This window comes from Pelobates fuscus, chromosome 10, assembly GCF_036172605.1.
Source record: "Pelobates fuscus isolate aPelFus1 chromosome 10, aPelFus1.pri, whole genome shotgun sequence".
Lineage (NCBI taxonomy): Eukaryota > Metazoa > Chordata > Amphibia > Anura > Pelobatidae > Pelobates > Pelobates fuscus.
The window spans coordinates 129,022,037-129,049,299 of NC_086326.1; the positions used below are offsets into that span (position 1 = coordinate 129,022,037).

Below are 27,263 nucleotides of genomic sequence, written 5' to 3' on the forward strand. Positions count from 1 at the left end.
TACTCCATTATAGCCTGGATAGGAAACCGTAGTATATTCTAGGTCAGTGGTGGATCCAGGGGGGGGGCAACGGTGCAATTGACCCCCCCCCCCCCCCCCGAGAGCCGATGCTCTCTCCTGCTGTCCAAGCGCCGGCCCTGTTATGTGCCTTCACGGACCGGAGGGGAGATCAGAGATCTCCCTCACCGGTCCGCAGGCATATTACTGGGCACCATACACGGAGAGAGGAGGCCCGGCAATGCTCCATTCTTGTGAGAGTGAACTCTAGCCTCAGGAGGTGAAGGTTAGAGTTCACTCCCCACTTGAACACCAGGGATTCCACCAGACCACCAGGGATTCCAAGCAAATCCCCCCCACCCTCCCCCTCCCGCTGGGCAAAGGTAGGAAGGTAGGGGGGATTATAAATAATTTATTAATTTAAAAAAAAAAATTGTTTTACATAGCCCCCATACACACTGCCTCACCACACACACTGCCCCACCAAACACACTGCCCCCACAGCCCCCCATACACACTGCCCCACCAAACACACTGCCCCCACAGCCCCCCATACACACTGCCCCATCAAACACACTGCCCCCACAGCCCCCATACACACTGCCCCACCAAACACACTGCCCCCACAGCCCCCCATACACACTGCCCCACCAAACACACTGCCCCCACAGCCCCATACACACTGCCCCCACAGCCCCGCATACACACTGCCCCACCCAACACACTGCCCCCACAGCCCCCCATACACACACACTGCACCCCCACACACACACTTCTCCTCCACACACACTGCAACCCCACACACACACTTCTCCCCATAAAAACACTGCACCCCACACACACTGCACCCCCACACACACACTTCTCCCCTATACATACAGTGCTCCCCATATAAACACTGCACCCCCACACACACTGTGCTCCCCCACACAAACATTACACCCTCACACACTTCTCCCCCACACACATACACTACACCCCCATACACACAGTGCACCCCCACACAAGCACTGCACCCCCACACACATCTCCCTCCCCACACACACACTGCACCCACATACACACAGTGCTCCCACACACAAACACTGCACCCCCATACACACACTTCCCCAACTGCACTCCCATACACACACTGCCCCCACTACACCTTCATACACACACTGGCCCCATACACACAGTGTTTCCACTGCTACCCACATATACACACTGCCCTCCAATGCACACACTACACCCCTCACACTGCCCCTCCTACACACAGTGCTCCCACTGCACCCCTTTACACACCCCACAAAGAGCTGTAGTGGTTATTGTGCCTGAATTGTTTCTTAAAATAATCTATGAGTGCCCCTCCCGCGATAAGACACTGGATCCGCCAGTGTTCTAGGTTGGCCTTGTTTTTAAAAGCTGTACTAGGTAATCCCTTTCAACAACCTGGAGTAACTTTTAACAGCAAAGTAATGCAAAACATACCTTATCGTCCAAACTCAACTCATGTACCACCTTTGCTTCAACTCTGGTTTTTATGCTACAGATAAATGAACATGTAAAACGTGGGACATTTCTGAATTGGGATAGTTACACATCTTACTGGAACATAAGCAAATGATTTTGACAGTAATATTACAATTACCATTGTTGTTATAGTGTTCAGGTGTATAGTTTGTACTAATATAGTAATATACCTATCGGATACCAGGTAGGGAGCAGATACTGGCTGACAAGGTCCTGGGAGAGTGACCATTACCATTTGTATGGCAGCTCTTGGGAGGAAGCATTGCAAGGGAAGGACAATAGTCATTTAATGTGTGAATAGAGGCTGTAGAAGGTGCAGTGGGACTGTAGTGAGTGCATAGGGGGATAAGGGCTGTAGAGAGTGCATGAGGGATAGGGGCTATAGCGAGTGCATGAGGGGTAAGAGCTGTAGCGGGTGCATGAGGGATAAGGGCTGTAGAGAGTGCATGAGGGACAGGGGCTATAGCGAGTGCATGAGGGGTAAGAGCTGTAGCGAGTGCATGAGGGATAAGGGCTGTAGTGGATGCAGGGGAGATAGGGGCATTAGCTGGAGCAGGGAGGAATGGAATCTGTACTGGGTGCAAGGTAGGCATAAAGGGCTGTAGTGGGTGCACAGAGGGATTGGGTGCTGTAGTGGGTGCACGGAGGGATTGGGTGCAACCAGACAGGGGTACAGGATCTGTGGTGGTTGCAAGGGGTAGTGAATGTAGTGGGTGCAAAGATAAATATATGTTGTTTTTGGTGCAGGAAGGGATAAGGGCTGTTGGTGCAGGGAAGATAGTTGTACAGGGGTCATAGGGTCTGTAGTGGGTGCAGGGGAGGGATTGCGTGCTAACGTGGGTGTAGGGGATATAGAGGTGCTCGGTGGGTAAAGGGACTATGGTGGGTTCAGGTTGGGGATAGGAGTCCCATATAACTCATACTGCCTGTGCCACTGCCCATCCCATGTCACTACACCTCCTATTTTACTTTTAAAATAGGAACATACCTGGTGTGTGCTGCCTACCCGGCTGCTGCAAATCTGCACTCTGCAAGAGAGGAGAGCACAAGAAGTGATGTCACTTCCCAGACCTAGCCTCCTCACACAGAGCACCGCACAGGGAATCATGGAGACTTGGCACAGAGAGAGCAGAATCTCTGCCATGTGTCACTGAGAAGGCAAGGGGAGGAGGTCACTTACAGCAAGAGATTGCAGGGGTTTTCTGACTGGGTAGATCGCTAATCTCTCCAGCCACTGCATGGCTGGTCAGTCCGCCCCTACCATATGTCTTTCTAATCCCCCCCTCCCCAAGGCTGTTGTGTACCTTTCAAACTCTGGCCTTCTGTGGCATGCAGATCTCACTGCCCAGTCTCTTTGGAGGAGTTCCTGCCCCCTCCACTTCCACAGCATTTCAGGCACTGCCATGAAAAGACAAGGCAGATGGCTGTACATTACTTCATGGTGATACTCCCTGATAGCATCTCCCTCCAGGGAGCACCCCTGTCCTCTAAAAGGATGAACAACCACTCTCCTGTATGTACCCCATGCCCATGTGTAACGGACCGTTTTGCTCAAAAAGGGATAAAAATCGTTTAGGCGATAATCCCCTTTTTCCTAGACCAGCAGCTACTGCAAGCACCAATCTCCCGAACTGCAAACTGTACGAATTCTGGAATCAGCCGAACAGGAAAAGCATACAATCCGCTTACACTCCTGGCAGTCAGCATACAATCCAATTCCCCCAAAAACGAGACGACACATCGGTTTGAGGGTCAAGCAGAATCTGGTTTACTGAGGGCTGCCTGCCCAGTATTTATGCAGGTCTCCCACTTGGTGGACACTCCCCTAAGGGACCAAATGGAAGACTGAAACAGCAGACAGACATGTATCACTTTAGTACATACAGCCACAATACTTTCCCACAATGCATCCTGGCTTCCTCCTCTCTGTCCTGGAGATAATTAGAGAAGTAATTCAATTATCTCCTAGGACAAAGGCAGAACTCCATTATACACGTGGGGACACAAAACAGACTATCACTTTAAAATACATAAAGACACATTTTATACATAAAACACAGACATGTAACATATCCCCAGATAGCTCAGGTCTGAGTGCACATTATTAGGTGAATGGCACCCAGACCACCCGAATACAGTTTAATTGCCATGGAGCCAAAGTCTTTAATTATACGAACAGGCTCCATGGCATTGCTATCTGGGTTAAAACATTCACATAAAACATAAAATACAGAATTTCCCTGCATTCACCAAATCCATACGAATTAGAACCAGGGGCTGGAGGTTCAGCGGTGCCTGCACGTAAAAGTGTCCGATTTTGGTGCATGAAAGCCGGGCAGAAAAGCGCTGGCTGCCCGGGGAGTTCCAGAACACCGCCACCTAGCGGCCGCTAAGTGTAACAGCGGCCACCCAGTAACATTCAATTAAGCTGCGGTTAACCGCAGCTTCAGGGAGGTAAATTGGAGGCACACTCCAGCTTCTGGGTGGCCCATTAACAACGCCGGACGGCTTCCCACGGCTCTGGGGAGGTTTGTAAACGGCTGTTTGTTCGGTAGATGGAATCTACCGAACTGCTGTGCAGAAAGGGAGAAATAAATCCTTCTGCACAGCAAAATTAACCCTTTAGCTGCCGGTCCATAATCTAAAGGCAGCAGGCGAGCAACCAGGCTTCTCCAGTTCACAGTGGCGAAGTTGGTTTCGCCACAATTCTCCCCTCTACCAATTAGACTAACAGGGTACCTGACCTCCTGCCGGTCAGTGCCCTTGTTAGTTCAGCAGCCCACCCACAATACAGAAACAGCAGTACAGCCCACCCACAATAAACGATTACTACACCTGGGTAGAGGAGAATCTTGTCCATGTCCAGGTGCCTCACCACGGCTGTGTGGGGGACTGGTAGGCTGCCTGGGTGGGTTGCTGAGGGGGCAGAGACCAGCGGTACTCTGTCCTGGTGCCAGCACTACCACGGGAGTAGTCTGGTTGGAGCCTGGTTGCTGGAGACTGACTGTCTCCCCTTTAGGTGCATAGCTCGGCTGCCGGAGGGGGAGACCGACTGTCTCCCCTTTGGATACATCGCTCTGTGGTTAGGGGACAGGACCGACTGTCCCTACCCCTTGTGCTGTAAGTGCAGAGACTACGGTCCCATCTGCACAGTTGTGGGGCTTAACATCTCCCCTTGATGGGTTAGGCTGCCGCTGGAGAGACGGTGTAACAAGCTCCTCTCTCTGGACAGTAAACTGCCGCTGGGGAGAGGGGTTAGCAGGCTCCTCTCCCTGGCACTCTCTCTGCTGGTGGAAAGGGGGACCAGCTGTCTCCCCTTTCATTCTCTTGTCCTGCTGCTGGGGTGCGAGACTAACGGTCTCTGTTCCCTGCAGGACACTCAGTCGCTGGGGAGGAAGGACGGCACCTTCAGCTCCCTGGGGTGTACACTGCCGCTGGGGAGGAAGGACGGCACCTTCAGCTCCCTGGGATACACACTGCCGCTGGGGAGGACGGACGACACCATCAGCTCCCTGGGTTACACACTGCCGCTGGGGAGGAAGGACGGCACCTTCTGCTCCCTGGGTTACACACTGCCGCTGGGGAGGACGGACGACACCATCAGCTCCCTGGGATACACACTGCCGCTGGGGAGGAAGGACGGCACCTTCTGCTCTCTGGGTTACACACTGCTGCTGGGGAGGAAGGACGGCACCTTCAGCTCCCTGTAATACACTCTGTCGCTGGGGAGGAAGGACGGCACCTTCTGCTCCCTGGGACACACACTGCCACTGGAGAGGATGGACGACACCATCAGCTCCCTGGGGTACACACTGCCGCTGGGGAGGAAGGACGGCACCTTCTGCTCCCTGGGTTACACACTGCCGCTGGGGAGGACGGACGACACCATCAGCTCCCTGGGATACACACTGCCGCTGGGGAGGAAGGACGGCACCTTCTGCTCTCTGGGTTACACACTGCTGCTGGGGAGGAAGGACGGCACCTTCAGCTCCCTGTAATACACTCTGTCGCTGGGGAGGAAGGACGGCACCTTCTGCTCCCTGGGACACACACTGCCACTGGAGAGGACGGACGACACCATCAGCTCCCTGGGGTACACACTGCCGCTGGGGAGGACGGATGACACCATCAGCTCCCTGGGGTACACACTGCCGCTGGGGAGGAAGGACAGCACCTTCTGCTCCCTGGGACACACACTGCCGCTGGGGAGGGCGGACGACACCATCAGCTCCCTGGGTTACACACTGTCGCTGGGGAGGAAGGACTGCACCTTCGGCTCCCTGGGACACACATTGCTGCTGGGGCAGAAGGCCGGCACCTCCGGCTCTCCGGAACGCACTCTGCAGCTGGGGAGGGCGGACGATACTGCCAACTTTCTCACGAACTGTACGTATTTCTCCTCTGGGTTGGGGCCAAAGTAAGCCAGCCGCATGGCAACCTCTCTGTCAAACTCATCCTGAGTGTAGTCAGACGCCATGCTTGCTCTGCCGACGTTGGTTCCTTTGTAGATAGGGGCGCTGTACAGGTACTGGCGTTGCCCTCACTTTGTAAATCCAGGGGATGGTGTTACCTGAAGCTGTCCTTCTGGTTGTAGGAACGATCCCACTGCTGCCACCAATTGTAACGGACCGTTTTGCTCAAAAAGGGATAAAAATCGTCTAGGCGATAATCCCCTTTTTCCTAGACCAGCAGCTACTGCAAGCACCAATCTCCTGAACTGCAAACTGTACGAATTCTGGAATCAGCCGAACAGGAAAAGCATACAATCCGCTTACACTCCTGGCAGTCAGCATACAATCCAATTCCCCCAAAAACGAGACGACACATCGGTTTGAGGGTCAAGCAGAATCTGGTTTACTGAGGGCTGCCTGCCCAGTATTTATGCAGGTCTCCCACTTGGTGGACACTCCCCTAAGGGACCAAATGGAAGGCTGAAACAGCAGACAGACATGTATAACTTTAGTACATACAGCCACAATACTTTCCCACAATGCATCCTGGCTTCCTCCTCTCTGTCCTGGAGATAATTAGAGAAGTAATTCAATTATCTCCTAGGACGAAGGCAAAACTCCATTATACACGTGGGGACACAAAACAGACTATCACTTTAAAATACATAAAGACACATTTTATACATAAAACACAGACATGTAACATATCCCCAGATAGCTCAGGTCTGAGTGCACATTATTAGGTGAATGGCACCCAGACCACCCGAATACAGTTTAATTGCCATGGAGCCAAAGTCTTTAATTATACGAACAGGCTCCATGGCATTGCTATCTGGGTTAAAACATTCACATAAAACATAAAATACAGAATTTCCCTGCATTCACCAAATCCAAACGAATTAGAACCAGGGGCTGGAGGTTCAGCGGTGCCTGCACGTAAAAGTGTCCTATTTTGGTGCATGAAAGCCGGGCAGAAAAGCGCTGGCTGCCCGGGGAGTTCCAGAACACCGCCACCTAGCGGCCGCTAAGTGTAACAGCGGCCACCCAGTAACATTCAATTAAGCTGCGGTTAACCGCAGCTTCAGGGAGGTAAATTGGAGGCACACTCCAGCTTCTGGGTGGCCCATTAACAACGCTGGCCGGCTTCCCACGGCTCTGGGGAGGTTAGTAAACGGCTGTTTGTTGGGTAGATGGAATCTACCGAACTGCTGTGCAGAAAGGGAGAAATAAATCCTTCTGCACAGCAAAATTAACCCTTTAGCTGCCGGTCCATAATCTAAAGGCAGCAGGCGAGCAACCAGGCTTCTCCAGTTCACAGTGGCGAAGTTGGTTTCGCCACACCATGTAACATTAAAGGACCACTATAGGCACCCAGACCACTTCAGCTTAATGAAGTGGTCTGGGTGCCAGGTCCAGCTAGGTTTAACCCTTTTTGCAGTAAACATAGCAGTTTCAGAGAAACTGCTATGTTTATAAATGGGTTAATCCAGCCTCTAGTGGCTGTCTCATTGACAGCCGCTAGAGGCGCTTCCGCGCTTCTCACCGTGATTTTCACAGTGAGAAGACACCAGCGTCCATAGGAAAGCATTGAGAATGCTTTCCTATGAAACTGGCTGAATGCGCGTGCGGCTCGTGCCGCATATGTGCATTCAGCCAATGGCGGGAAAGCAGGAGGAGAGTCCCCGGCGCTGAAGAAAAGGTAAGGGATTAACCCCTTCCTCCCCCTAGAGCCCGGCGGGAGGGGGGCCCAGAGGGTGAGGGGGACCCAAGGACCCTATAGAGCCAGGAAAATGAGTATGTTTTCCTGGCACTATAGTGGTCCTTTAACATGTGTATGGAAAAACATTGTGGATATTGCAACCCTGCTCACTGTTTAAGCTGCATTGTGTTATAGCTTATAATATTTTGCATATTGATTGGGTGTGTTGAATAAATCCGATATGCAAGGATTTAAAACATAATTTTAAAAAAAATACAAAAATAAAAATTTCAATTCCTCAAAGTATGAATAATAATAAAAGGGAATATAAAATGGTCTTGGTATACTTTTTTTATTGGCCAACATCTGGCTATTTAATTGAACATAACCACTTCAACCGCTGCAGACACAAACCACATGGCTCTGGCATCCTGTACCAATTATCTCCAGACATTGTTAATTGGATAAGTGTATGCAGTGATATTGCCCACAATACATTCTATGATTCTTTAAAGTTCAGTAATTTGGAGAGCTTTTAAATGTGATATTTCTGCAAAACATTAGCTGTCTCGGGGACGAGGTATTTATTGATTTATCTAATTGAAATCTAGTCCACCTATTGTTTTCGAAGGGAGAAAATACCTCATAGTATTGCATTGCGCAACATGGATAATAGGACTTTTTTTCTGCAAACCTATTGTAACAATGGGCTGTCTACTACTTGATTGCAAAGTAGCTTCACTTCTATTTTTCCATAAATAAAGTTTCTATATGTACAATCGAGCATACGTGAAGCTAGTGTACAGGCTCTCAATGAAAGCTCTATGCGTCTGTATAGGTCACTTAGGACATGTGGGTACCAGTACATATTGCAATGTCACAGGGAAATGTAACCTTCCTCATTTCCTTCCTCTGGCAGGACCTCTTCAACTCCTAGCGCTTTGGCACCAGGAGCCGACATCACTGCTGTACTCGCATGCATGAGAGTACAGCATTAAGGTCTGTAAGGATCTATGCGGGATCCTTCATACACAGAGCCAATTCCCTGCAGATATCACTGGTGACGGCTGTCGGGATTGACACTGTAGCTGTGACCAGTGTCTAAGAAAGTCAGGCGGAGAAAATATACAGAATCAATGTAGTCCTTACTTTGTTTCTGTATATCTCTTGACCGGGTTGGAATTTCAGTGAACTTCCTGCACTGTCAAAATTTGTATTTCAGAAAGATTCGATCTTCATGAAATACTCATTTTTCATGGGGAGGTGAAGGGACAGTGCTGCATTAAGGCCAGAGTAGCAAAGCTGAAAGCATAGCTGAGTTAAGGGATTTTTTCAAGCTCAGCTATTTTGACCTTAAATTTTAAATTGACTTACAATTCTCACTTTAGTGAATAAAACTAATGATTCCTAACTTGGGAATTAATGTTCCTCAGCAACAAGGACATGATGAGGTCAGTTCAAAACTAGTTTCATAGCTAACCTGGGCGTCTCCACCTAATAGTGCATTAAGGGTTATTGTAAAGTTGAGTTTTTGGTCAAGTTTCAGTGAATCCGTGGGTAGAAATTTTGGGGGACGCACAGTGCATCAAACCAAATTGTTAAATTCTATTAAAGCGGCACTGTCATGCCGAACTTACCTTTCTTTCATCGTTTCCACTTCTCTTTCTCTCTCATGATCTGTTCTTCATTTCTTCCTGTCTGCTTTAGTTTTCTTTAAAACATAAGACAAAGTAGGGACTACTTTGTCTTATAGAGGTTTCCTATGCCTGACCATCTGACTAGCGGAGGAGCAAAGTGTGCTTAGTTTCCAGTGATCAAAGCAATTTTCCCACAATTCTCACCTTTGATTCGTGATCTTGCGATGCTTACTGTCAGTATTCCCGAACGTCCTGTTGCTTAGACAGAACGCCGGCGAAACTACCAATTTTCGTCCTAACAGAATAACAACAGTTTGTTCATTCATGTTAGGACGCATTTCGGGACTTTGTTCGTATCAGAATTTCATTTGAATGAATGAAACTCTGATCCTATTCGTGCCATGGCTGCATCTTGCATCCGCTTAGTGGATAACTCCCTAATTCCCATGGTATCAGGGAGCTATGTACCAAAAGGCTGAAAGACCTAAATTGGTCTTTCAGCCAAATTTACTAATACTGAGTAAAGATTACTGTGTATTAATAAATTGTGCCTCTACTCGATATGCCGCGAGTAGGGGCATGTCTAGTTAAAAAATAAAAACCCTAGTGTCCCCTTGCTGTGTAATTTGACTCATAACAACACTCTGGTTGCTATCAGACAACCAATCAGAGAGTTATGAGTCAAATTACACAGCATGGGAAAATTCCAAAGAACTTTCCCACGTTGTGTAAATGACACAGAGCACTTTGATTGGCTGAATTTCAAGTCAACCAATCAGAGTGCTGTGACAGGAAAATGTAGAGACTTGGTAGAATATACCTAAACATATAAAAAATAAAAGAAAACGCTCATAGGGGATTAATGTAAAACACACGGATGCCCCTTATGTTTATGTCACACTCACGAGATATATGTGGTTTTCAGGCACATCAAATAGATGAGTATTCTTAAGTCCCTCAGGGTCAGAGTAGTAGTTTGGACATGTAAAGAATAATAAAAATCGACATAGTGTAACGTTATGTAAATAAAATCACAGCTTTAATGGTTGCACTTACAGTGTAACACTTGTAAAAAGGCCCATCAGAACAAGTCTTTTCCTCCCATCAAAAGTGGAGCAGAACGTCCTTGTTGAAATTTCAGGCAGGCAGTACACAATAGTAAAATAATAAGATAGCAAATAGCAATCACTATCAGTCTCTACGCATTTCGTCCGGTTCGCCGGACTACCTCAGGAGTAGTGGAGTGCTTCAATCCTTCTGGGGCTTCCAATCCCTTTTAAATCTTCCCGCCGACATTTTGATCTAAATTCTCAATTTCGAACAGCTGATTGTCAATACGTTCATACGCTCCATATATGGAGTTCCGGCTCTCATTCGTGGAACGCACGTGCGTTCCACAGACCCGGAAATACCCGCGTCACCCTGGACTGAGCGGATGTGTGTCACTGGAACGCACGTGCGTTCCACTTCGTCCGATCGTCAACGGCATTGGAAAAAAAAAACATACGAGGAAACAAGATAAAGAAATAAAACAAAAATAAAGACATATTAGATATCCAATATATCATAGGACACCAAAATGAATACAATACAGATCAAGTCAAAATAAAACGCCATTACACTTATAGGTCTAACAGGACCTTCCTAGCTATCTATCAGCCCTTTACTGTGTATTAAAAACACACAAATCCAGACATATCTTACATAACCAATGTTATAAAAATCCAAACATATCTTACATAGCCAATGTTATGAAAACACTTTATCCATATGTGACAAAGAGTGGAGTTGGGAAGGAGGGATGTGTGGAATAAAGGGGAGGATTCTGGAGCCATCCGGCCAAAAATAAAATAAAATAAAATAAAATAGAATATGAAAAAATCACACAAATACATAGAAATCAAAAGTGTTAAATAAAAATAAATGATGTTTATAAAAAACAAACTACCGTATATACTCGAGTATAAGCCGACCCGAATATAAGCCGAGGCCCCTAATTTTATCCAAAAAAACTGGGAAAACTTATTGACTCGAGTATAAGACTAGGGTGGGAAATGCAGCAGCTACTGGTAAATTTCTAAATAAAATTAGATCCTAAAAAAATATATATTAATTGAATATTTATTTACAGTGTGTGTATAATGAATGCAGTGTGTGCGTATGTGTGTGTGTATGAGTGCAGCGTGTGTGTATGAGTGCAGCGTGTGTGTATGAGTGCAGCGTGTGTGTATGAGTGCAGTGTGTGTGTGCATGAATGCAGTGTGTGTGTGCATGAATGCAGTGTGTGAATGCAGTGTGTGCAGGGCCGGTGCAAGGATATTTGCCGCCGTAGGCAAAAAATTTTTTGCTGCCCCCTCCCCCCCCATATGTCCTGACTTCCCCTCCTCCTCCCTCAGTGGTCCTTACCTCCCCACCCCCGTGTTCCTTCACCCCCCCCCCCAGTGGTCCTGACTCACCCCTCCCCTAGTGGTCCTTACCCTCCCCTCCCCTAGTGGTCCTTACCCTCCCCTAGTGGTCCTTACTTCCCCCTCCCCTCCCATAGTGGTCCTTATCCCACCCCTTCCCTCTCATAGTGGCCCTTATCCCCCTTCTCCCTCCCATAATGTTCCTTATCCCCCCCCATACCTCCCATAGTGGTCCATATACCCCCCCCCCTCCCTCCCATAGTGGTCCTTATACCCCCCTCCCTCCCATAGTGGTCCTTATACCCCCCTCCCTCCCATAGTGGTCCTTATCCCACCCCCTCCCATAGTGGTCCTTATACCCCCCCTCCCTCCCATAGTGGTCCTTATACCCCCCCTCCCTCCCATAGTGGTCCTTATACCCCCCTCCCTCCCATAGTGGTCCTTATACCCCCCTCCCTCCAATAGTGGTCCTTACCCCCCCCCCCTCCCTCCCATAGTGGTCCTTATACCCCCCTCCCTCCCATAGTGGTCCTTATACCCCCCTCCCTCCCATAGTGGTCCTTATCCCACCCCCTCCCATAGTGGTCCTTATACCCCCCCTCCCTCCCATAGTGGTCCTTATACCCCCCCTCCCTCCCATAGTGGTCCTTATACCCCCCTCCCTCCCATAGTGGTCCTTATACCCCCCTCCCTCCAATAGTGGTCCTTACCCCCCCCCCTCCCTCCCATAGTGGTCCTTATACCCCCCTCCCTCCCATAGTGGTCCTTATCCCCCTTTTTTTTGTTATTAATTTTTTTTTTTATTATTATTTTTTTTTATTTTATTTATATATTTATTTTTTTTCGTCCCCCCTCCCTGCTTGATATATGGCAGGGAGGGGGGCTCCTTCCCTGGTGGTCCAGTGTCATTGGCAGTTCAGTGGGGGGAGAGGGGTGCTGGCAGAGCTGTAACTTACCTGTTCTGCAGCTCCTGTCAGCTCTCTCCTCCTCCGCGCGGTCTGTGCAGCTCCCTCTGTCAGCTCCCAGTGTAAGTCTCGCGAGAGCCGCGGCTCTCGCGAGACTTACACTGGGAGCTGACCGAGGTGCTGAACGGACGGCGCGGAGGAGGAGAGAGCTGACAGGAGCTGCAGGACAGGTAAGTACAGCTCTGCCAGCACCCCTCTCCCCCGGTCTGTATTATGGCAATGCAAATTGCCATAATACAGACAGTGACTCGAGTATAAGCCGAGTTGGGGTTTTTCAGCCCAAAAAATGGGCTGAAAAACTCGGCTTATACTCGAGTATATACGGTAAATCAAAATCCACATTGAGTCCTAGTGGATGTAAAGTCTTTAGCCTATGGATCCAGAATCCTTCCCTTTGTCTGAGTTTGGTGGTGATATCCCCTCCCCTTGCGTCCAAATTCACCTGTTCAATAACAATCCAAGACAGGTTGGAGATTCTAAAGTCTGGGCACTTATTGCAATGTGTGGGAACTGTGTGGTTCTGGACCCCCTTCCTTATGTTGTTCAAATGCTCCAGAAAGCGTATTTTAGCTTTCCGCCCTGTTCTTCCCACATACTGTGCCCCGCAACCAAACATGAGTAAGTAGACTACATTATTGGATAGACAAGTTACATTTCCCTTAATTTTAAATTCTTCTCCCGTAGTTGTACTTCTAAAGGTATGGGTAAGACCTGGTCTATGTTTGCAGGCTTTACATTGCCCACATGTATAAAAGCCTGTTCTACAGTTTTTTCCTCCAGTTGTGTTTATAGGTTTAAAGAAACTCGGTATAAGGTGTGTTGAGAGATTTCTCCCTTTTCTATATATGACCTTAGGGATGTCTGGCAATTTCCGTCACAGGAATTCATCAAGCTGGAGAATTGACCAGTGCTTTTTAAAGATCTTATTAATATGAAAAGCCTTTGAGTTGAACTGTGTGTTGAATGAAAACTCAAAAGGATTTTTCATATTAGTTGATGATTTAACTCTATTTGTCAAAAGGTCCCCCCTACTGGTGTTCCTGATTTTCACTGCCTCCATCTGTAGTTGATCTTTTTTATATCCCTTCTCTACAAATTTCTTAATCAGAAGATCTGCTTGTTCTGTGTATGACTTCTCATCAGTGCAATTCCTCCTCAGCCTCGTAAATTGGCTTTTGGGAACCCCTGAGAGCCATTTAGGGTGGTGCCCACTGTCCGATTGGATAAAACTATTTACATCTGTGGGCTTGAAGAAGGTTTTTGTTTTTATTTTTGAATCTTCGATGTAAATCGTTAGATCCAAAAAATCTATACTGGTAGGATTAAAGACCGGTGTAAACACCAGCGAAAACTTGTTGTTATTTAGATATGAGAAGAAGTCATCAAGTTGTTCATCAGACCCTTTCCAGATAACAAGAATGTCATCAATGTACCGACGCCAGAGCACCAGGTTTGCCCCAAAAGGACTGTCCGACCAAATAAATGAACGCTCCCAACAGTCCATGAAGATGTTTGCGTAACTGGGGGCAAACCTGGTGCCCATAGCCGTACCCTTGATCTGTAGAAAGAAATCATCATTGAAGACAAAAAAATTATGCGTCAGGATAAACTCTATGGATTCAAGTAGGAACAACCTAAACTTGAGGTCCACAGTCTGATCTCCCTCAAGATTCTCTCGTACAGCTTCTAATCCTTGCTTGTGGTCTATCACTGAATATAAAGAACTAACATCCAGTGTAATCCAAATGTAGTCTTTACTCCATTCGATCAAATCCAATTCTTGTAATAGATGTTTTGTATCTTTTAGATAGGATTTCGCTGCTTGGGCATATTTTTGTAGTGAATGGTCTATAAATTGGGACAATTTGGATGTAAGGGAGTCAATCCCGCTTATTATCGGTCTTCTGGGCGGGTGGGTTTTAGACTTATGCACTTTCGGGAGAAAGTAAAAAGTGGGAATTCTGGGATGTTCTTGAAAAAGAAACCTATAGATGTTGGTATCAATTATGTTATCATTAAGTGCTTTTTCTAATAAAGATTTTAGTTCGCCCCTAAAAAATATATTGGGGTTATTCGGAAGTCTAATGTAAGTAGTGGTATCTCCCAACAGTCTATCAGCCTCTCTCAGATAAAAGTCTGTTGACATAACCACTATGCCTCCCCCTTTGTCGGAATGTTTAATGACTATGTCATCCCTTTTCCTCATATCCTCCAAAGTTTTCATCTCTTTTTTAGTCATGTTATTACAAAACTCTTTTTTGTTAGTTAGTTTTTCCAGATCTTTAGTAACCATCTTGTTAAAAACCTCTATTTGACTACCTTTTTCTTGAGGATTAAAGGTAGACTTAGGTCTAAATTTCATAAGGGCGTCTGTCCCATATTGGGATTCCTCTTTTTGTCCTAATGGGTCCTCTAGTTCTTTTTTGATAAAGAATCTCTTAATACTCAACTTTCTAATGAACTTCTGGAGGTCTATATAAACCTGGAATGGATCTGGAGGAATATTTGGTGTATATTTAATGCCTTTTTTCAAAATTAGGCATTCCTCTTCAGTTAGTTTTATTTTTGAAATGTTAAATATACCCATTGCTTCCTCCTTCTCCTGTTGTGTTATTTATATGTTTCCTTCCCTGGGCTTAACCTCCTCCTTTTCCCTGGGGTGTCTTGATCTATTAATGGGGTGAAACGATTGGTTAGGTCTATCTTGTGGGACTTCGGAGCAAAGTATTGGGTTATACCCTTTTTTCTGACCCTTTGGTCTTGCCCCCTCTCTAAAAAATCTCTATCTTGGGTTCTTCCCTCTAGATGTGTCTCGTCTCTATTGGGTCTAGATGTCTCCTCTCTATTTGGTCTAGGTTCATTTCTTACTTTTAAACTCCATTTAGATTGTTGGTTATATGTGGAGACATATCTGTCTCTGTTTATCGGGGAATGTTGTTTATAACCCTCATCCATTTTTCTCTTTGTCAAGTGAGTGTCATACCTCATGGGTTTGACTTGTTTACTTTTATTATAGTTAGAATGAAAATTTTGAACACTGCGTAACTGTGTGTAACTTGTCTATCCAATAATGTAGTCTACTTACTCATGTTTGGTTGCGGGGCACAGTATGTGGGAAGAACAGGGCGGAAAGCTAAAATACGCTTTCTGGAGCATTTGAACAACATAAGGAAGGGGGTCCAGAACCACTCAGTTCCCACACATTGCAATAAGTGCCCAGACTTTAGAATCTCCAACCTGTCTTGGATTGTTATTGAACAGGTGAATTTGGACGCAAGGGGAGGGGATATCACCACCCAACTCAGACAAAGGGAAGGATTCTGGATCCATAGGCTAAAGACTTTACATCCACTAGGACTCAATGTGGATTTTGATTTAGTTTGTTTTTTATAAACATCATTTATTTTTATTTAACACTTTTGATTTCTATGTATTTGTGTGATTTTTTCATATTCTATTTTATTTTATTTTATTTTATTTTTGGCCGGATGGCTCCAGAATCCTCCCCTTTATTCCACACATCCCTCCTTCCCAACTCCACTCTTTGTCACATATGGATAAAGTGTTTTCATAACATTGGCTATGTAAGATATGTTTGGATTTTTATAACATTGGTTATGTAAGATATGTCTGGATTTGTGTGTTTTTAATACACAGTAAAGGGCTGATAGATAGCTAGGAAGGTCCTGTTAGACCTATAAGTGTAATGGCGTTTTATTTTGACTTGATCTGTATTGTATTCATTTTGGTGTCCTATGATATATTGGACAATATCAATGCCGTTGACGATCGGACGAAGTGGAACGCACGTGCGTTCCAGTGACACACATCCGCTCAGTCCAGGGTGACGCGGGTATTTCCGGGTCTGTGGAACGCACGTGCGTTCCACGAATGAGAGCCGGAACTCCATATATGGAGCGTATGAACGTATTGACAATCAGCTGTTCGAAATTGAGAATTTAGATCAACATGTCGGCGGGAAGATTTAAAAGGGATTGGAAGCCCCAGAAGGATTGAAGCATTCCACTACTCCTGAGGAAGTCCGGCGAACCGGACGAAACGCGTAGAGACTGATAGTGATTGCTATTTGCTATCTTATTATTTTACTATTGTGTACTGCCTGCCTGAAATTTCAACAAGGACGTTCTGCTCCACTTTTGATGGGAGGAAAAGACTTGTTCTGATGGGCCTTTTTACAAGTGTTACACTGTAAGTGCAACCATTAAAGCTGTGATTTTATTTACATAACAACGTTACACTATGTCGATTTTTATTATTCTTTACATGTCCAAACTACTACTCTGACCCTGAGGGACTTAAGAATACTCATCTATTTGATGTGCCTGAAAACCACATATATCTCGTGAGTGTGACATAAACATAAGGGGCATCCGTGTGTTTTACGTTAATCCCCTATGAGCGTTTTCTTTTATTTTTTATATGTTTAGGTATATTCTACCCTGTTTCTATATTTGTGAGGATTAAGAGGAATCCTCTTGTTTTACCTGATTAGAAAAGGGAAGTAACTATCCTTTTTATTTATTTATTTTTTCACTGCACCTGGGTGGTCTGAATTTGTAAATGTAGAGACTTACCTGTCAGTCTCTTCATTTACCTGTCAGAGCTCTCTGATTAGTTGGCTTAAACCAACCAATCAGAGCACTCTGAACCTAATTGCCAGGCTTGGGAATGCTTTGTAAGCCTTTCCCCACCCTGCGGAGCTCATTCTGCGCTGTGCCCTTCATGGGTGAAGATGAATTATTTTTTAGCGTTGGGCTGTTTTTTTTTAATCGTCTTTTTTATCTTGTTTTTTGCGCACGAGTTTTTATTTTATTTTCAAAGTGCGACGGGTATTATTGACTTTTATTTGGCCTTTTTTGGGGCTGAAAAAAGAAGACATCAAATGGTAAGTTTATTTTTTTTATTTACAGGGATTTAGTTTTATTGTTCCCCCCTCACTATTTTTAGGGTGAGGGTGGTAGGTAGGGGTTTAGTAATTTTTTTTTGTGTGGGGGGGTGACTAGGGGCTTGGGGACTCCCAGTCACCTGGGGGGGGTTAATATTTTTATGTAGGGCCCCAACCCGCCGCTCATGTGTGGGGGCTGGGTAGGGACAATAGATGTTTCCCCCCCATTTTTATTTAGGGCACCCACCCGCCGCTCAGAGGTGGTGTCCAGGGAAGGAGAAAAATAGGTCTCCCCCTTATTGTTATTTAGGGCCTCCACCTACCGCTCAATAGGTCCCTCCTCTCCATTTTTATAAAGGGCACCCACCCGCTGCGCAGGGGTGATGGAAAATAGGTCCCTCCCCTTATTATTATTTAAGGCCACCACCCGCCGCTCAGGTGTGGGCGCCTGGGGGGAGGACAATATGTCCCCCCCCCACATTTTCATTTAGGGCCCCCACCCACCGCTCATGAGGGGATGATAGGTTTACTCACTGTTTACTAGACATGCCGCTACTCGCGGCATAGCGAGTAGGGGCAGATTATTTACTAACACTAAGTAATCTTTACTTAGTATTAGTAAATTTGGCTCAAAGACCAATTTGGGTCGTTCAGCCTTTTGGTAGATAACTCCCTAATTTCCACAGTATCAGGGAGCTATCTACTAAGACAATTTAAGGCTGCAAGATGTAGCCGCGGCACAAATAGGATTCAAATGACATTCCGATCTGAACAAACTCCCGAATTGCGTCCTAACACAAATGGAGAAACTGTTCTCATTCTGTTAGGATGAAATTCGGTAGTTTCACCGGCGTTCTGTCTAAGTGACAGGGTGTTCGGGAATACTGACAGGAAGCATCGCGAGATCACGGAGGAAAGGTGAGAATTGTGGGAAAATTGCTTTGATCATCAGAAACGAAGCACACTTTGCTCCTCTGCTGGTCAGAGATGGTCAAGTGTAGGAAACCTCCATAAGACAAAGTAGTCCCTAGACTATGTCTTATGTTTTAAAGAAAACTAAAGCAGATGGGAAGAAATGAAGAACAGATCCTGAAGGAGGAAGAGAAGAGGAGTCGTTTGGGGAAAGGTAAGTTCGGCAAGACAGTGCCGCTTTAAATTGTCTGACCAGATTTTGTGCTTAGTGCACTTGATTTACACTTGACGTTGGAATTTCTGGTGCATACATTGGTACTAAACCTTTACATTTATTAATAAACATGGCTCTCTGAATAAAACAGACATACTTTTATTCTTATTAAATAATTGTCAATATTTCAAATAAATCACAAAAAACTATTACAAGCAAAATAGAAAAAAGTAATAAAGATGGTTCCCTTCACATTCTAACAGATTATTATCTATTTGTCAGGAATAAAGGTGTTCCCTTTATTTTGCCTCCCAAGTTCCATGGACGAGATTGGGTGGATTTACAGAATGGAGAGCGAATTCAGGCGGACAGTGAACCCTATATTGCCCCTGGTATCCTTCCTCGGTCATCTTTCTGTTCAATGGGTACAGTTTGGAACATTCTATTTTTCAATATGTAGCATCACATCAATCTGAAATGTATTGCTGATCCAATAAATTATAGCACAGGTTACACATTTTACAAAGTTGATATCCATGCTAAGAAAGTTCACAGCTTTGTTCAAGCTATCAATATTAATTAACCCTCCAAAAAAGCGAGCTGCTTTTTTTTTTTTATTTTTTTTATTTTAATGGCTCCAATGTTATCATGTAATGGACCATCTGTTAAATTCTGGACATTTAACTAAGCTGAATTTCATTTTAAATAAATACCATGACATTAAAGCAAAACCTATTGTGAATCACCAGTTGCACGGAATTGATCTAAAGTACCCCAAGATAACTTTGGAACCCCAGATTTTTGTAACTCTATTTTCCATTATACCCAACAAGCCGGCCATAGTTCTTATCTTGCGTATTTCACAAACATCTGCAATGTCACTAATCTAGGGAGTTATAGTTTAATAGGTGTGATAGCAATGAGGGAAGCAAATAATATGCACTTGGTCAGACCTCAATGAATCCCCTTCATCACAGACAGAACAAAGATCCTGAGAAAAAGAGTCCAAATAGACTTTTATTAAACATGTTTTAGCTCCTAATAATTTTAACAATGGGGTAATGGTATCTATAGTAAGTTTCATAAGCTTGCTGCCAAGTTCACTTACAGGAAAATCTTAATTATTTATTTTCTTTCTTTTAATCTGTTTAAATAAATTTAAAAAAACACATTGTAATTTCTCCATAAAAAAAAAAGAAGAAAAAAAGAGAGAAAATAATCTATTTTCATGGCAATGGTAAATATCACAATAATCTAACTATACATTTATTTTGGTTTTAAGGGGGAGCATATGTTTTGGGCTCCATCAATCCTGATTTGTACAAATATCCAGATGACAATGAAGAAACCGATTTTCCCAAGGGTAACATTGGTCGTATTTGGTTTGCAGTGGAGTATGAACATGAGACAGAGAGACTTGTGGTCTCCCTGATCAAAGTGAGGAACCTCCAGCTCAACTCTGATTCATGCAACCCCTTTGTCAAGATCCATCTCCTTCCAGATGAACGGCGCTATCTACAGTCTAAAGCAAAGCGCAAAACTGCGAACCCACACTTTGATGAAAACTTTGTGTTCCAGGTACGATTAATAACATACTAACTTCTAAATTTTCTTTGTGATTAATAAAGTATTTATTGCTTAGAAATAGAATATCAAGTTAAACTGGCTCAACATTTTTATATTTCAGATGTAAGCAATCCACCCTTCAACTATCAATAATACATTTTCTAATGTCAAGCCTTTCCTTTACCCTTAATTTCTCTGATTTGTGTAGAACAGAAATAAGCCACTACTTGGTACTAATCCATGTAGAGAATGATAGGTGAGGGAAGAGACCATGTCATGAGGCAAGCCTCACTGGATAGAACCCAATTGATAGGCTTGTGAATACAAGTATTTCTAGTCCTTGGGGTGACTGGACTTGATGCAAAATAACTATGAAAGATAAAGAATTGTAGTCAGAGGAAACACAAGGTCCAAGTTCCAATTAACTTATTCATAATTCTAGTCAAGACAGGTACACCCATGATTGTACATAACAGAGCATCAAGGAATTTCTAAAGGGCGTAGATACCACAACAGGACACTGCTGATAATAAAACTGTGTGGTGGGTCAAGTGAACATCTCCAAACAGAGATGGTGCTCAGGTGCACACAAGCTGGTCTATTCTGTGATATTTGACACAAGTGTTGGGTAAGACTGAGCATACCTGTGTGTGTGAGAGAGTCACAGCATCCATGCTGCTGGCTGAGATATAAGTACCCTGGCATTGTACTATTGTAACTGACATTGTAATGATAATAGACATATCAAAACTACTAGCCAGGCTATAAACGTTACTTGCCACTGCACTCCTGCAGGGTTCATGGCACTCTTACCAGGGGTGAATTTCTATTCCACTAGGGTTAAATTTTGACTTGTCAAGTGGCGAGTGGAGATTTTGAACTCTGTGTTTATCATAGGGAAGCACAGCGTGGGTGACCCCTACAGGTAGTTGGTGACCTTCCCCATGGTCCTTCTCCTCTCTCCAGTGGTCCAAACACCACCCAATGTGACCCCGCCTCCTTTTATGATGCTGTTGATTATGTCGCAACCCATCAAAATCTGCAAATTCCAAATTTGTGGGCGTGGCTATAGAGTTAAAGTAACAGACTATAAATAGTTTGCTAAGACTCAGGTCCTTGCTCTGTTGTGGTTCTATTTTGGTTCTCAATAGCTCTCATTATCCTCTCATTGTATTTATGGCTTTAATCTTGGCCATAACTGACTATTCTTCTATTTATACTCCTTGACTCACCTATTGTACCTCTCTATTCCTGATTTCTGACCTAATGACCGACCCTATAGTGCCAGGAAAACAAGTTTGTTTTCCTGGCACTATAGTGGTCCTTTAAGACCAAAATTTTCAGCTATGCTTCCATTTTGCCTTCGTTGGCCTCATATTTGATATTCACTCTGAATTCACTTTAAATTGTCACTATAGTAAATAACCTTTAAATATTCTCCCATAACCTTTTAGTAATTGTCCTTTCCTAATTCCTGCTGCCCAAAGATTGACAGTGGATTTTTTTATTCTTGGTTCTCAGTCCAGTTAGTTTATAATTTATCCCAATTGTTGTTCTCCTGAACTGGGTTCCATTTTGGATTTTCTATATTTCTGTGTTCCTTCACTTTTGCTTGTTATTCTACCTTTGCTAACCTGTCTGTTGATATATTTTTATGGTAATCCCAGCCAAATGCAAGGACTGGTAATATGCTTCAATCATGCTTATTTACTGTTAGTACCAAGAAAGTTGTGAAAGCCTAAATTCTACTTGTCAGGGTCCTATCCACTTTGACCGAGAATGATTGAGTGAGGTTTTAAACTATATTTTCATTGTGCTCAATTAGCTGTTTGCATGGTGTAACATTTAATTTAAAGCTATTTACAATGTCCAAATCTTGTTGAAGAGAGATTTGGGGAGGTTACTAGTGGACTCTAGACTCCATGACAGTTGTCCGCAATCAAAAGTCAATATATTACAAATGTAAAGGCATTATTTCTTATAACTGTATAAAACATTGCTTACACTTTACTTTAATATGGATCCCTGTTTTGGTCCTAATTTATAAAAATAAAAATAGAATGGACTATACTAAAGTGAATGACAATGAAGTTATTAAAGGAACACGCCAAGCACCATAACCACTACACTACCACGAAAGCTAATGGAAGTTCCTGCTTAGGAATTTTCAGCACTCCAGCATTAGTGGTCAAGGTGGGACAACTAGTGGACCCCAGGTTATGGTAAGCGGTTTAACTCAGTCCTGCACAACCTGCAGCCCCCTAGATATTTTGAACTACAATGCCCACGATTCTTTGAATGAAATAGCCAGGGAATCATGGGAGTTGTAGTTCAAAACATATGGGGTCCCACAGGTTTTTCAAGCCTGGATTAACTACTTACAATGGGGGCGGGGGCCAGAAAAAATTCTGGAACCATAGCCACTACAGCAAGCATAGTAGTTATTGTATGTGGAGTGTACTTTTAATTAAAAAAGAGTGAAGGATTTTCGTTATGAACTTCTATAAAAAATGTGGTTGTTTACTCTTTAAAAGTACATTACTGTGTACAAATGTATATATTAAAACTGCATCGACCTGTTTAATTTTCATGTATTTCTAGGTGTGTTGAGGAATACTAAATGCATTCATCTAGGTGTAGCCATTAGTTTCATAAAATATCAGTGTATATCCTGGGGCTGAAAAGGGATAAAGTGACATCTATTGTGATTCAAAAACACACCAATATGACACTTTGTAGAAGTTTGAAGAAGAAACAAAAATAGCATTGAGCTAGAACTTGGAGGAAAGGCTTCTAGCTTTTAGAAAATAGCAGTAATGTTCATGGAATAGCCTTCCAGTAGAGGTGGTAGTGACCAAACCAGTTGATGATCTTCGGTGAAATTACATATTGTGGTTATGGAGATTCCAAATCAGGAATAAAGTGTGTGTTTTTTGTTGAAAATAGACAGACGTGATAGGCCCTTGAAACCCCACATGTCCTAAACATGACTGCTGACCCATAATCCATGTCCCCACCGTTGCCCCCCAATAACACACCAGACACCTTCTTAGTGGATAAGGGCAACGGCCACAGCTTTATTAAATGTATAACTTTTAACATTATCCAATCTGTCAGCTGTTGAGCGGTTGCCCAACAGACAGTTCCCCCAACATTTTTTCCATGAGACTAAACAGCCGGCACTCCGCCATCAGCTCCCGTGCGGGCTGTCATCTCCCCAAAGTGACTCTTCGTCTTAACCTTTTCTTTGCGCTGTCCAGGATACTGCCAAGCTGTGACAAAACAGAAAAGCAAAGCCAGACACCAAACAACCAACAGGGTGGGTGGGAGGGAAAGTCAGTATTCTCCTCTCCCTTGTCTCTGCTGACTGGTGAGACTCCTCCCCCAGCCTCCTACCAAACTGACCACTTTGCGACCTTGTATAATTTTATAATCCAGCCCCTTATTCATGTGCAGCAGTCATGCTCCCCCTTCCCAAGTTGTCCAGGGGGAAACTTGACTGCTGACCCATAATCCATGTCCCCACCGTTGCCCCCCAATAACACACCAGACACCTTCTTAGTGGATAAGGGCAACGGCCACAGCTTTATTAAATGTATAACTTTTAACATTATCCAATCTGTCAGCTGTTGAGCGGTTGCCCAACAGACAGTTCCCCCAACATTTTTTCCATGAGACTAAACAGCCGGCACTCCGCCATCAGCTCCCGTGCGGGCTGTCATCTCCCCAAAGTGACTCTTCGTCTTAACCTTTTCTTTGCGCTGTCCAGGATACCGCCACCGCGATGCCCTCCTCGCGTGCCTTACTGCGCGCCGGCATCGCGCCCCCCGCCAACAGCGCAATTTCAATTCCTGACTGGAGTCCCACATCGAATATGCCCAAGCCTACCGGTAACAAATGTACGCCATCCCCCTGCATCAAATTAGCATTATCTCCTTCCAGCTCAAAGTGGCGTACTACAACTCCCCCCGTGCGCTGAATAAATCTAGAGACCGTCATGTTGACCTCCCTCCTACATCTCTCCAAGCCTCTGCCATGTGCGCTCGCCCGCCATACTGGGCAAGGGATGATTTCTGACCAAACTACAATCAAGTCCTTAAAAAGAGCAAAGCAGTGCGGCAACATCTTGCTTCATGGCCAGTATGAGATCGACCGACCGCCGGCGGCCAATGTTATTCCCGCCTGCGTGCAATACCAGGATGACTGGACTGGAGAAGCTGCGGCTTAATTGAAGACATTCAGAGTACATTTGGTCCCAGCGTAATACCCTTAACCCCCTCCAACGTACCCAAACTGACTCATGGGGAAAACTCAAGTTACGGCCATACACTCTGTCTACCGCGTGCCGGGCTGCCCCGTACACATAGTAGAGCCCTATTATCCATACGAAGCACAGACCCCTGCCTAGAATGAAGGAACAGACATAACAACCCTACATCCGGGAATCACATAACTAACAAATTGAGGGAAGGGAAGAGGGGGGAGAGAGAAGGGGAAATTGCTAAACCATCATAACATATGCGGGCATACATATAGCTGATACCGGCCCGACTTCCATCTCCTAGCCGTTTTAATGCCTCTGCAGGGAGACCTGTCCAACTCGCATGCGTCGCCGCACCTATACGTAAGGAATGTGACGTGTACTGGGTAGGGTCTGCATACCTACAGAATCCAAGAGAACTGGAATCGACTCAGCGACGTACCATCCTGGTGAACCAAAAGGGAACCCCTCCCTTTGACCCAGAAACCAGAGGAACTCCATCACTAGCAAAACTGGGCAGTATACACCCCCGTAACTCCGATACGAACCTGGGCCCCTTCGCCTGCCTGATCTGTCTTTGACCATCGTATACGGAGCACTATGCCCGATGTTGACAGCTCCAAATCCCTGAGCCACCAACCGCGAGTGCGTCGAGGCCCTGGGTGCTACCAATTCTCCAATCCGCAGCGCTCCGAAAAAGCACAGTAAACCTCATATGCAGGCGAGCACACCTGAGAAAGGAAGGACAACAGCTTCCCCAGTATCTCAAATGAGATCGGCCTACGAGAGTCCGGTCGTCGACATTGCATCCATCCTTCCACCACACGAGAAAAGCCAAGTACCTTGGAGACATCCTCCCACCCGAACCATTGACACAAAAAGGAGAGAGCAGACAAGTTGCGACTCCAAGAGTTCCAGCATCACACGTAGCCTCCCCGCCGCTGTCGACAAGCCCTTTTCCGACCCGATGACAAACCAACGCCGCCATATCTCTGTATAGGACCTCCAGGTTGACTCTGATAGGGATCCCCTAGCCAACCTCCTCAAATGTCAGACATCAGGTCCCCTAACTCTCGAGGACATTGCTCCCCCGTCTGCGCCGCCTCTGGCGCCGTCTCCCGAAACCGGTCCCACTGACCGAGAAAGGGGGATCGGCGATGACATTCAGCACGCCTGGAACATGACACGCTAAAATCCCCACATTATGACGCAGGCTCAAGAGCACTAACCGCCTAAGCAGATGCGACGCAGAGGTAGACCGATTAAATACATGGACAACACCCTTGTTGTCCGTGCGCACCACCACCTTCCTATTCGAGAGCCCTTCTTCCCACAGCTCCACTGCCACTACTATGGGGAAGAGCTCCAGAAACGTAAGGTTTCCCTTTAACTTACTCTCCTTCCACGCAAGCAGCCATGCGTCTATGCACCAGCGACCGTGGAAGTACGCGCCAAACCCCACAGACCCTGAGGCGTCCGTGAACAGCTTGAGATCCGTATATGACATAGCAGGACGCAACCAACATGACTGACCATTATACGTACCGAGGAAGGAACTCCACGTCTGCAGATCATCCCGCAGCTGACTGGAAACCCGACCTATGTGAAAAAGCTGACTCCTACAGAACGCCCGTCCCATAGAGAGCACATGAGGTGACCCAAAAGCACCTGGATTTGCCTCAGCTGCCTTTTTTTTTTTTTTTTGCACACCCTTCGCCATATCAACCAACCTGAGTAATTGCTCCAGCTTCACTTCCGGCAGTCGAAAGACCATGAGCGAGCAATCAATCACTATGCCCTGATAGGAGAGGACCTCCACTGGCCCCACTGTCTTGATCTCTGCCAGGGGAGACCTTCCTAAATGACTCCCATAGACGGACGCATGTGACCGACCCCCGAGCTCCCATGAACAAAAAATTGTCCAAATAGAGCATAATGGACGAACAGCCAGCCACCCATTCGAGAAATGAGGCGAACATCTCAAAGTATGAACATGAAATAGCACAGCCCATAGGCAAACACGTTCAAAAAGAACGAACCCTTAAACTGGCAACCTAGTAAATGAAAACATTCCGGATGCACCGGAAGGAACCAGAAAGCGGATTCAATATCAGACTTCGCTAGCAAAGCCCCGGCTTCCGGCCTCCCTAAGCAATTCAAGAGCCCTGTCAAACGATGCGTACCTAACGCGGGACACCTCTTTATCAATATCATCATTCACCGACCCGCCCGACAGGTACGACAGGTAGTGAATGAGCCAAAAAGCCACGGAATCCTTTTTTGGGCACAAAGCCCAATGGAGAGACTCATAAATTGTGAAAGGGAAGAACCGTGAATGGGCCAGCCATGCGCCCCCTTCGCACTTCCTTGTCCAACTTCTCCGCTAAAATGTCTTCTTTTCCCAGCACAGACTTCAAATTACTGGAGAGGGAAGGGGAATCTGAATGTACAAACGGAATCCCGAATCCCACGGCAAATCTGTCCAACAAATCTCAGCTGCCCGCCAGTTAGGTTACCGGTCGAGCCACGGCCGCATCCTTACCACGCTCCCCGGCAAGGGCGCGTCATCTCTTGACGAACGCTGACCTTGTTTACCTTTCCTGAAGCAACGCAATGCTGGGTGAGACCCTCTGCAATGGGAACACTCATGTTTAAACCTGCAAACTCTCTAAAGAGCCAGCACATGCCCTTGCGTGCCCCTGCCGATGCACCAGGAAAAGGGAAAATTGCTGGTCGTA

At 45.5% G+C, this 27,263-nt stretch overlaps 1 protein-coding gene across 3 annotated transcripts in view; it reads left to right on the forward strand.

Annotated features, from left to right (window-relative positions):
- The window catches only part of SYT15 (synaptotagmin 15), a 163,805-nt gene that overhangs the window by 37,538 nt on the left and 99,004 nt on the right, over positions 1–27,263 (forward strand). For all 3 annotated transcript variants that reach the window (XM_063434660.1, XM_063434661.1, XM_063434662.1), the window contains exons 3-4: positions 18,981–19,123; positions 19,981–20,276. In XM_063434660.1, coding sequence (XP_063290730.1) covers positions 18,981–19,123; positions 19,981–20,276 — 439 coding nt within the window. The remainder of the gene's footprint in view (positions 1–18,980; positions 19,124–19,980; positions 20,277–27,263) is intronic.